Here is a 12756-nt window from a genome sequence, read left to right on the forward strand (position 1 = left end):
GAAAACTTCAAAACTTTAGCTTTTAATCCTTCTTGTCACTGTTCACTCCTGCTTTTTCTTGTTTATTTTTTTCTTATAAAGAAAATGACATACTAGTAAGCACCTTTCAAAAGTAAGTCGGAAGGGCAGAAGAGTGTAAAGGTAGGATGTTAAAAAATGAGTTCGGTGGAAAGACACGAAGAGAGAGATACAAGGCATTCCTTTTGTATGTTTGATCAAAGACAGCCAGCATTTATTAATTAAATGTGAAAATAGTCTTATTTAATGTGGATTTGGGAGAAGTGGCACTTAGAGATAATAGTACATCTTCAACACTTTAAATGAATGGATCTTTGGTATGTTTAGTAGTTTTAAAGGATTTATATCTTTTTGAAATAAAGAATACTGTTATATTGAATTCAGACATAATATATGTGTTGTGTCTTTTATAATCTGTTCATTATTCAGGGACCAATTAATATGTAGATTATCTGGGCCTTTGGGTTCTCTTTTCCTAGTACTTTGAGAACATTAATCTTTGATTTTAGTCTTTGAAAAATGTAAGAGAAATAAAAAAGCAACACAACAATTGTTTGCTGCTTATTAGCAGTTGTAATTAAGGTCCCTTGGAAAGTGACAGGTGCCGTGAACTAAAAAAAGTTTTACTTCAGCTCTGAGTTTTGTTTCTCCATATTATTATTTCCTTACACAGTCAAGTTAATTTTATTGAAAATTCTTAATAAAAGTATTTTGTAGAGAATGATATAGCTATAAAGATATTCTCTTTTATTCTCTAACCTTTAAGAGAGATTAAAAATAATAATTCATAGTATTGTGATTTTTGCTTGGCCAGGAAAGAACATTAAATGTAAAAATCTAGAACTCAGAGGCAAAATAAGTCAATTCCTGACTGGCAGGAAATGCAGGGAAGTAGTTAACTTAGTAACAGTGATGTTCTTCTAACTTCTTGAAAATAATACCCAAATTTGTGAATTCTAGTTTTGATGTTGTTCAAACGGGGTGGGGGGGGTTGGGTTTTGGGTTTTTTGTGGGTTTTTTTTTGGGGGGGGGTTATTTCTGGTGTAGCAGGAAGCTCTAGGAAGGAAAATTTTAAAGGTTAATTGACATTTTAAACTTGAATTTAGACCTCAAAATTTTATCAAGTTGGCAGTCTTAAATATTTATAATCTGATACCTAGAAATACCTTTTTTTTTCTTTCATGGTGGCAAATTTTAATATAAACTTTGTTCCCCAACTAGTTATCTCACTTTAAACTTTCAGTAAGCACAATGCCCTATTCTCAGTGAGAATCTGTGTTTCTTCACCTTGCTTTAATTCTTCCCTCACATATTGCCTGCTTACAGAACATGGCCTGTAGCCACAATCCCGTATGATCCTTTGCAAATAAGGATTATAGTAAATAAGGTCCATTCATATTAGAAGAGAATCGCATGGGAGAAAAAGAACACTGCAGTTCTATTATGAATTTAATATATCTTATAGTGTTGGAAATATTTAATGGAATAATTTTTAAAAGCCAAAATTTGATCATTAGACATTTGCTCAATAAAGTTTACATCTGTGGAAGAGCTCCAGACTGCCCTCTAGCACTTAGAGACAGCTATCACATGGTGCAGTGACCTCACATGCAAACTGGGATGGTTAATTATTAGGCTCCCAGAATTGTTATAAAGTTGAGTTTCTCATATCTCATATCCAGAAACTTGATTGCTTTTGTTGAACTGCTTATCAGTTAATAGCTTCTGGTAGAATTTGTTTCTGCTAGGAAATTCTAGACTGATGAGCAGTGCAATGCACTAGTCTTTGCTATGATTTATGTCTGATCCTGAGCTCTGTGGAATGTTCAAGTCACTCAGGGTATGAAAAGGGAGTTGGTTTGATTACTGATTATGCCCAGCCAGCTCACCTAGTTTGGTAGAGCCCCTTTCCAGATGCCTGTGATATTCTTGAGGAATACAAAGATGTCCAAAAAAAAAAAGAAATTCAGTCTTAAGTAGACCACAGCCTAATCATTATAAGTTGATGGTTAGAATGTAGTTGATTGTGGTAATAATCATATATGGCCATGAACAAAACTGGGCAGAGAACGTGGGCTAACTCAGCCCAGTGTGTTTGGGAACATTTTCACAAAAGAGGTTACATATATTTGCTGAGTTTTGAGTGAAACTGAACTGGTAGAAGTGGACAAGGACATTCCAAGCAGAGAGAATATCATCAGCAGAATCAGTTCAGTGTTGTGACAGTATAGGATAGATGTGTATGAGGGCATGTAGGGGGCCCAAGAATGTGGTTGAAATCTGACTGGGAAAATCTTTGTATGCTAGACCAAGGATCTGACCTTAACCTCACAGACACTGGGCGCTAACAAGAAGTACCATGGTAAGACGGGGTGCCAATGAGGTAGCTGGGGAAGATCTCTCAGGCAACAATGTGAAGGATTGATGAGCTCAAGAGAGAGAGAGATGGTGAGCATCTGGAACTAAGTGACACAGCAATAGAAAGGCAGGGAGGGATTCAGACAGGAAAATAGAATTTAAGGCAAGTAGAAATACAGATATATGAGCACAGTAGAGTATTGAGTGAAATGCTAAATTATATAAAATCAAATATCCAAATAGATGATACAAATGTGCCATGAGTGATTAGGAATGAGATTCCTAGAGGCTTTGGGTGATTTGAATAGGTTGAAGAAAGTAGGCAGAGCTTGCCAATCAGTCTTCATACATCTTTCTCTATTCTTAATTTGGAGCAGAAAAAAGTGTTACTTTGGCATCTCGTGGCTGAGGACTCAGGATTATTGGCATTTATATTTCTTCATTTGGGTGTTGAAATGCTTAGAGTTAAAGCTCTTTATCTTACTACACATCACAGTCACAAATGCAGCTTCCAGGAGTTCCCATTGTGGCACAGCAGGTCAAGAAGCCGACATAGTGTCTGCGAGGATGAAGGTTCAGTCCCTGGCCTCACTCAACAGGTTAAAGATCCAGCATTGCTGCAAGCTCTGGTGTAGGTCACAGATCCAGTGTGGCATAGACCAGCAGCTGCAGCTCCAGTTGGACCCCTGGCCTGGGACTTATGCTGCAGGTGTGGCCATAAAAAGAGTTAAAAAAAAAATGGGCTTTCTGAACCACTAGGCTAAGGTGTTAGACCTGGTCATCTGTGTAAAGCTTCCAGGAATTGCTTTGTCCTGCTAGTAGCAGGATCCACTGGATTAAAGCAATTACAGGCTTATAGCAACCAGTAGTTGTATGACTAAAACATGCAGTAGAAAATTTATTTGCTAGTATAGAAAACTTCTGCAAATTATTTAGAGAATGAATAGACATTCACAATTTTATTTTCTTGGAGTAATTATTGTGACTTCCCTTTATTGTATTGTAAATATATGAAACAACTAATAGTTCTTAAGTTTTATTAATGTGATTTTATACACATATACACAAAATATATTTTAGATCAGTATTATGTTTTAAAGCACCTATTAACTTGTCCTTGCTTGTTTTTTTCCTAGTTTTGGTTTTGGAATAAGAACTTAATGTTTCATGAACTATCATGCTTTCTCCTTTAATCCTGCCTGATGTTAAATTTTGATTCTCATAGCAGCTATTTCTGCTATTAAAATTGTAAGTTAAGAAAATAAAGTTATTCTTTTTTTTTTTTCTTGTCTTCTTGCTATTTCTTTGGGCTGCTCCCCCGGCATATGGAGGTTCCCAGGCTAGGGGTCTCATCGGAGCTGTAGCCCCCGGCCTACGCCAGAGCCACAGCAGTGTGGGATCCGAGCCGCGTCTGCAACCTACACCACAGCTCACGGTGGCAACGCCAGATCGTTAACCCACTGAGCAAAAGGGCAGGGACAAACCCGCAACCTCATGGTTCCTAGTTGGATTCGTTAACCACTGCGCCATGACGGAAACTCCAAGAAAATAAAGTTATTCTTAAAGCCATTTTTTATAACTGTAAACCTAACAAACAACATCTTGAGTATATTGTTAATAATTTACTGAGCATGACTCATTGTTACGTGAGAAATCTAATTTTTTATCCATTTACTATGTCCATCTTTATAACTGTAATTTTAGAATTGTAGGGGAAATGTTAGTTCAGGTTGATTAAGATAATACATGAACCCTGTCCAGAATCTCACTGGCGTTGGGACAGGAAATTACTGTAAATGGATTTACCCGTATAATTGTAGTAAAGAATTCATTTGTCATAAATGGTTTGAATTTAGAGATTATGAGGGTAAGCTAAGAGACCTACCAAACTGGACATGGTATGCTAGAACTTCACTTTCTCTAACAGAGATATTTTGTGGATACACCTCAAAACAGTGTCCAAAAGGTCATCATCCTGGACTGGGAGTTTGGAGTTAGTAGATAGAAACTGTTACTTAGTAAGCAGTGAGGTCCTACTGCATAGGACCAGTCTCTTGGGATCTATCATGTTGGAAGATAATATAAGAAAGGGAATATATGGGAGTTCCCGTCGTGGCTTAGTGGTTAATGAATCCAACTAGGAACCATGAGGTTGCAGGTTCGATCCCTGGCCTTACTCAGTGGATTAGGGATCCGGCATTGCCTTGAGCTGTGGTATAGGTTGCAGACATGGCTCAGATCCCCGCGTTGCTGTGGCTGTGGCGTAGGCCGGTGGCTACAGCTCCAATTCGACCCCTAGCCTGGGAACCTCCATATGTTGCAGGAGCAGCCCAAGAAATGGCAAAAAGACAAAAAAAAAAAAGAAAAAGAAAAGAAAGGGAATATATGTATGTGTATGACCGGGTCACTTTGCTGTATAGCAGAAATTGGCACAACATGGTAAATCAGCTATACGCTAATAAAAAATTTTTATAAAAAGAAGAAAGGTTATTATCCTTCACATTAAATTATAAATTTAAACTCATTGCTAGTTAGTTGTTCAAATTTTAAGGATCTCAAGTTCAGTCTTTAGCAGCAGTACATACAAAATATGAGCTAAATCCTTGTAAGGGATTGAGCTCCTGTAACAGTTTTTCAGCTTCTCTCTTAAGCCAAATGCTTACTCTCATTCTCCTTCCTCCGCTGGGGTCTCAGCTCCTAGGGCCAGGCCTACCCAGGTACCCAGATAGGCCTTTTCTCCTTCCTTTTGGGAGAGGCTGCAGTTTGTCTTCATCCTCTCTTCCTTGCCTTATAGCTTTTCAGTCTTTTCAAAAGTCTATTCTATCAGTTCCTTTACTCCTCTAACTGCACCTGTCACTCATGACTTAAATTTAGGATTATCAGATGTAAAACAGTCATGAAAAAGTTTAAGGAAAGTATTAATGTTAGAGTTGGATCTTACTTATCCCATCTCTTACAAAATGAGTTCCTTTGTGGAAGTTTTATGCATGAATTTTAAATAATTCTATAGAACTAACCTATAGAATGTACATACTGTGCCTACTGTTAACAATATGACAGGCACCTCATTAACATTGTTTTATCTCTGAAAAAGAAAAGTGTCAAATTTTCTTGAGGAGTTTAGTGAAAATGACTTCATTTGGTTACTTAGTCTTTGGATTCTCATGAAATAGTGTGAAATCTTAACCTCAAAGATTCGGATTTGTATAATTTTGTCAGATCATTTGACATTTTGCCTTTGAATATCATCTTGAATTGTGTTTTTATAAGATTAGCCTTTTCTTCAAATCTTTAATCACTCAAAGTTAAAATGTGCTTTTTATAAGAGAAACCAGATTAGTAGACATATATAGTAAACTTGATTTTTTAAATATAATTCTAAAACTTTTAATTAAAAAATTAATTTTCATGCTTGCCTTAGTGTGAATGAGAAACTCCACAAAAAGTGTTGTTAGTTTTGATTATTTTATGGTATCTGCTCGGCATTTTTAATACAGATTCTGTATTTCCTCCTGTTTATCTGTAGGATACTGCTATTGTTCATCCAGTTCCTATTCGTATGACTCCAAGCAAAATCCACATGCAGGAAATGGAACTTAAAAGAACTAGCAGTGGTAAGGAAGCTGTTGCTGGATTGTTTTTTAGATTAGCATCAAACTGGAGGACACAAGTAATCATTCTATTTGAGCTCAGATTTCTTTTGTTAATAGTTTATTTTTTTAACATAGTACTTCTACAATTATGTATTTATTGTGGGGGTGTGTACTTATATACATTTTTAAAATTATATTACAATTTTTAAAAATAAAAGCAAGTTAAAGACATTTGGAAAATATGGCTTTTCTAATATCCTTTGAGCTTTTATGATCATTGTTGTGAATTTACATTTGAAGTATGTTCAAATTTTAACTGAAGAGATATGTATTAAGATGAATTTTGGTTTTGAAATTATACATTTTGCTTGAACTCTTTTGAAGTTTCTCCTCATCTTAAATCAAATGTGTTAGGTTTCTTAAAGGGAGATTTGTTTTATATTTAAGTCAACAACATAAATTACTTATTTTAGTTATTTATGTGGTGTTTTGTTTAACTGCCCTACAGGGATAAAATTAACAAAGTGTGAACATGCAGATTGACTTTTTGATTATATTTTCCATTGTGGCAGAAAACAAAATTCTATGTAAAAAGTTTATATTTATTCTGGTAGAAATATTTTATCTCATATTTCATAGATTTACCTGCTACTTCTTTGAAGTATTGAAACAAAGTCTTACCTTGAATTCTGAAGTTTATTAATTTATTAATTCAGATAGCTATATCTTGTATTTGTACCTATTAATTCTCTCCTAGATCATACTAATCCCACTAGCCCATTGCTTGTGAAAACGTCTGACCTTTCAGAAGAAAATAAGATAAATTCATCAGTGAAATTTGCTTCTGGAAATACTGTAGGTAAGTGAGAGATAGCATTACTTCTCCCATTTGAAGTTTATTAAGTCTGGATTTAGAGACTGAATAATTCAAATATATAGCCATTTAATGTTGTCATCATTGAATAATGTAGAGAATACTCAATCTTATAAACACCATACTCCCTATATGAATAAATGGTTGCCACTGCCACCAAACCCATTTTAAGGCAGACCTCCTGTTTGCCATCCCTCTTGCTTAGCCAGATTTAGTACATTGGCTCTTCCCCACTAGCTCCTTTCTTTCTTTCTCACAAGAAATTGTGTTTATATTCATTCATTCACCCAGTGTTAATGGAATGTTGTGTGCCAGGCTCTGTTCTTGACACTGAAGATTCATTAGTAAACAAAACAAAACAAAAAAATCTATGACTTTACATTCTATAGAGGAGATAAGAAGAAAAGGGGGGAAAAAGTAACTCATATCTTAGGAGGTAATTAACACCCTGGAAAAAAATAAAGTTGTGAAAAGAGAGAGGGAGTGACAGTTTAAATAAGGCGACCAAAGAAGGTCTTACCAAAAGGTGACATTTGAGTTAAAACTTGATGGAGACTAGGGATCCTACTCTGTCAGCATCTGAAGGAAGGATGTTTAAGACACACGGAACAGTAAATATGAAGACCGGGTTTTGGAAAGGTGCCATATTTACTTCTTCTGGGAATAGCAAGCAAACACCTGGAATAGAAGTAGTTAGTAAATTTGGCAGGCAGATGTGGCCAAGTGGGAGAATAGCAACTTGGGAGCAGTGTAAGACTGACTTTTACTGTGTAAGATGAAAAGCCATTAGAAAGGCTTTTTTTTATGCTCTCTATAAGAGACACACTTTATTTTTTTTAAATTACCCAATGAAATTTATTACATTTATAGTTTACAATGATCATCGCAACCCAATTTTGTAGCATTTCCATCCCAAACACCCAGCCCAACCCCCCCTCCCCATAGAAAGTTTGGATGGAGGAGTGACATAATCTGACCTTCCTTTTTTAACAGGATCATTCTGGCTGCTGTATTGGTAATAGGCCAGGAAAAGGCAAGAGTTGAAACAGGGCAAGACCATTTTAGGAGACAGTTATGATAATACAGGCAAGAGAAGATGCTGGCTTGGCCTAGGGTGGTAGCAGTAGAAGTGCTGAGAAATGGTCAGATTCTGGATAGATTTTTATGGGAAAATGCCACAGGATTTGCTTACCTTTGTGATATAGAGTGTGAGACAGAGAGGAGTCAAGGGTGATTCAAGAGATTTTATGCCAGAGCAACTGGGAATTGAGGAAATCTGTGACAGGAGGTTTATGGGGTAAGAGCTTGTACCAATTAAGTGAATTTCTCAGTGATTTGACAAGAAAAAGGAAAGGGATACATTTTGAAATGAAACTAAACCAAACAACCAGTCCCATCAATGTATAACTCTTGAAAATTATATAGTAGCATTTTTTAAAATTATTCCTGGAGTTTCTATTTTAAAATTTCTTTATTGCGTCACAACTGTTAGTCTGCTTTTGAGATTCTCTGCTCTCTTGTGAGACTTGGAGGAAATTTAAAATAGTAATTTTATAAATTTTATTGTCTAAGCACATTTTATTCCCTTATCAAATTAAAAAAATTTTACATTAGCAATTTTTAAATTATTTTTTTACTTAAAATATTTCTAGTTCTTTAAAAATTAATTTTGTATTACAAAATCATTCACACTGTGCTTAAGTGTAATAAACAAAAATAAGAAAATGAAAATTATTCATAATCTCACTCTTACACAGATAACCATGATTAGTATTCATTGTCAACCTTAATCCTCATTCTGTGCATGCTATAATTTTATATGAAATGAAATTGTAATATATGTACTATTTTGTACCCTCCATCCATGTAACTTACTAATTTTGACTAGTTTTCTGTCATTAAATACTAATTTTTTTTAGATTGTGACTTCTCTGTGTATAGATTTTGTTGTATAATTAGGTCATGATTTATTTAAGATTATATTTAATTTTTTACAGTCAATAACACTGTGATGAAATGTCAACCTGTTAGCCAATCTTTGAATATCTCTAATTTGAAACAGTAATTTTAGTTATATTTGTTTAGGATACATATAGTAAAAAGTGAAGAAATGGTTATTACTAACAAATAGTATATATCCCATTTATCAGCAGATGGTTACAGTAGTTCAGATTCTTTTACTTCGGATCCAGAACAGATTGGGAACAATGTAACTCGCCAAAGGTCAGTGTTTCTATCAATAAAAAGCATATTAAAATACCTTGTTTTATTTAAAGTCAAGTGTAGATTATTTTTCTCTATGTTTTATTTCTTCACTTCTCTAAAGGTTGTTAGGTTACCTATTGATTTGTTTAAAAGGGAAATAACAAACTTTAATAGGAAAACAAAAGGAACCATTATGTTTTCTTGGTATTCTCTGGAAGGTTTAAAAAGAGTTGATAATTTCTTGGCAGTAGCAGTGAATACAGTCCTTTTTGTAGCTCAGCAGTGAGAATCTCCTTAATTAAGACATGTGCAGATTTCCTTTTATAGCTTTAAGGGCAATTACCAAAGGAATTCAGTGTTTTAAAATGTCATCTGGGAGTTCCCGTCGTGGCGCAGTGGCGCAGTGGTTAACGAATCCGACTAGGAACCATGAGGTTGCGGGTTCGGTCCCAGCCCTTGCTCAGTGGGTTAACGATCCGGCGTTGCCGTGAGCTGTGGTGTAGGTTGCAGACGCGGCTCGGATCCTGTGTTGCTGTGGCTCCGGTGTAGGCTGGCAGCTACAGCTCCGATTAGACCCCTAGCCTGGGAACCTCCATATGCCGCGGGAGCGGCCCAAAGAAATAGCAAAAAGACAAAATAAAATAAAATAAAATGTCATCTGGAAGCACAGGCCAGTGTTGGGCTACCCATCCACCCTAAAGATCTGCACTGCATGTAATTTCAGGCACAAACAAGAACAGGTGAGAGCAGGGTGAGGTTGGCAAGGGATCTAACTGCAAGGGCTTCACGTCCACTCCAAACTTCATAGGACAGAAGCATTTTCTCCCCTGCTTTTCACACATTATAAAGATCCTTTCACCACATACCTGGCGAGTCTCCCAAGAGCTCACATAGTCAAAGGGCTGCTTCTTCATATATCTGAGTTCTCATCATTTTGGATTGTAGTTTACTTTTTATTCCTATGAGGATCAGACTTCCAGAATCTTTAAGACTCTTTTCAGAATATGGAAGACTTCAGTGGCCAATTAGTGAATCTTGAGAGAGAATTGAGCATGAGTGTAATCACCTATAAAATGAGGTGGCCTTTGGTAACACAGGAATGGGCACCTCACATAGTTGAGCTGGATTCTACCTCTGCTTATCAGACTTTAAGTTGAAAGCTAACCATATCTAAAGTAGAGTTTCTCTTTTATGAAAATAGTTTTTTGGGCTAATACTACTTTTAACTGAATGCGAAAACATTACACTACATTAGAAGTTTATCTTCAATTCATGTTAATAACTTAATTTTTTGAAATGTTACAGGTATAATTATACTTTATAAAGTTTATTTGCCATATTAAACAACTAGTTGAATGCACATCATAAGCATTACTCTTTGGTTCATTATGATACTGTATATCATCTGTTGAAAATGTCACACCAATAAAATCCTTTGCTGCTTAGCTAAGTTTGAAATCTTGAAAAGAAAAGTTCCAATACCAATAGCACAACCAATTGTAATGGGGAATTTTGCAGGTCTCAGTCAGGAACGTCGCCTGATAACACTGCACCACCACCTCCCCCTCCAAGGCCTCAGCCCTCTCATTCTAGATCATCATCTTTAGATATGAATCGGACCTTTTCAGTCACCACAGGTAGGGGTTAGAGAACCATAATATATGCTATATTAAATTAAAGATACCAAGTTTTTTAATATGAAGTTAAAAAGGTACACTGTATTGTACTTTATTTTCTCTTTATATATCTTATTTTTTTTATTGAAGAAAAATTTTGAATTGAAAAAATAGCAGATGAGAGGGAATTTCTTCTCTTTAATGACTTAGCTAAAATATGTTTGAGTTTGGAGTTCCCATCGTGGCGCAGTGGTTAACAAATCCAACTAGGAACCATGAGGTTGCGGCTTTGATCCCTGCCCTTGCTCAGTGGGTTAAGGATCCGGTGTTGCCGTGAGCTGTGGTGTAGGTTGCAGACGCGGCTCGGATCCCACATTGCTGTGGCTCTGGCGTAGGCCAGTGGCTACAGCTCCAATGAGACCCCTAGCCTGGAAACCTCCATATGCCGCAGGAGCGGCCCAAGAAAAGGCAAAAAGACAAAAAATAAATAAATAAAATAAAATATTTTTGAGTTCAAATGATAAAGATGAGACCCTGAAAGATGCCACTAGAAATTTTAGAAGAACAGAGGGTGACAGTATTCTGTTTTGGATGTTATGAGTTTGGAATGTCTAAGAAAGGGAAATAATCAACAGGCCATTGGACTTGTGGGCTAAGAAAGATTGATGTATTATTTGAGAATCGTTTACATAGAAATGATAGACTGGAGCATTAAATGAAAAGAGAAAACTTGGAAGTCTTCGTGTTTGATAGCTAAAGAGCAGTCAGAAATATGGGAAGCAAACCAAAAAATGAATAGTGTTGTGGGAACAGGGAGCAAGAAGTCAAGAATGCCTCAGGCGATAGAACAAGAGAAGAACTGAGTTCTTAGAAATCTTTATCATTTGATCACGTTCAACCTGTCTGTTCTACTAGGAAAGTAAGTATATATTTACTAAAAAGAAGACTATATGTTCACACAGGACAGCAACAGGCTGGAGTTGTTGCCCAACCTCCTGCAGTGCCTCCCAGACCACAGCCCTCACAGGTAATTCTCGTAGGTATTCATTATTAAACATCAGTTGTTATAGTCCCCTCTGTCAATTTGTCTGTTAGATATTCGATTCAATTCTAGAATTATTTTTAAGGTGGAGGATTTCATAATTGTTATTCTTAATGTACATTTAATTCAGGGAAGCCAGGTCTTATTTTAGAAGATAAGAATTCTAATGATTTATTTTTTGAAGAAGTTTAAAAGTGAACCAAATGATAACGTCTTGACAAAGGAGGCTTTAGTACGAAGCACAATGGATTGAGAGATAGGAGAAGTCCATGTATGTCCTGGATCTAGCAGAGACTCAGAGTGACCTCGCTGCATCCCCCTGAATGTGTTAGATGAAGGAAGTGTTAGATGACTTCTGCCCCCCTCCTCGGTTGACGTTATTTTCGTCTGCATAAAACTAGTATGTTCTGAGATAGAGTCTGCATTCTAGCTTAGTTTTATGTGACTGACTGACCTTTTTACATGATGAATTTGGTTGATTTTTCTGAATTAGATTCTTACAATGAAATTGGTTATTTGCAGGTTAAAAGATGGTTTCCTAATCATCAAAGATACTGAAATATTGAATACTGAATATTCCAGTATTTATTTTATCTAACGTGCCAACAGAAGTACATGTACTGGATAATGAGTTGGTCTCTTGACTCAAGTGGGAAAGACAAACCTCTAAACAACAATCATAGAGGTGCTGCAGTAGACATATTTGTAAAATGCTTTGGCACAGCTTTCCTAGCTAGTAAAGTCAGGGATCACATGGAAAAGGACTAAGGAAATGAAGGTAGTTAGACTTGAGCATAGACTTGAAAGATAAAATGCTGTTTCTTGGGGAGAGAGGGCATTACCACCAGAAAGGGCATCCATAGTAAGGTAAGCCTGGCATTTTCTTCAGGGAAAAAACATTGAGTTCAGTACAACTAGAGAGATGGCAAAGGAAATTGAAGAGGTGGGAAAGGGACAGAGCATTTCCTATATTATACTAAGAAGGAAGAATTTTTAAAAGATACAGGGAATTTTTAAAGAGTAAGCAAGAATAAGAAACTTCAGACTTAT

The 12756-nt window shown here is 36.0% G+C and overlaps 1 protein-coding gene across 10 annotated transcripts in view; it reads left to right on the forward strand.

Annotated features, from left to right (window-relative positions):
* The window catches only part of REPS1 (RALBP1 associated Eps domain containing 1), an 84416-nt gene that overhangs the window by 63703 nt on the left and 7957 nt on the right, over positions 1-12756 (forward strand). For 5 of the 10 annotated variants that reach the window (XM_047770083.1, XM_047770090.1, XM_047770085.1 and 2 more), the window contains 5 exons: positions 5903-5990; positions 6727-6828; positions 8994-9066; positions 10567-10685; positions 11627-11700. In XM_047770083.1, the coding sequence (XP_047626039.1) occupies positions 5903-5990; positions 6727-6828; positions 8994-9066; positions 10567-10685; positions 11627-11700 (456 nt within the window). The remainder of the gene's footprint in view (positions 1-5902; positions 5991-6726; positions 6829-8993; positions 9067-10566; positions 10686-11626; positions 11701-12756) is intronic. The other 5 variants (XM_047770087.1, XM_047770093.1, XM_047770086.1 and 2 more) reach the window with 3 other exon arrangements.

This window comes from Phacochoerus africanus, chromosome 2, assembly GCF_016906955.1.
Source record: "Phacochoerus africanus isolate WHEZ1 chromosome 2, ROS_Pafr_v1, whole genome shotgun sequence".
NCBI lineage: Eukaryota > Metazoa > Chordata > Mammalia > Artiodactyla > Suidae > Phacochoerus > Phacochoerus africanus.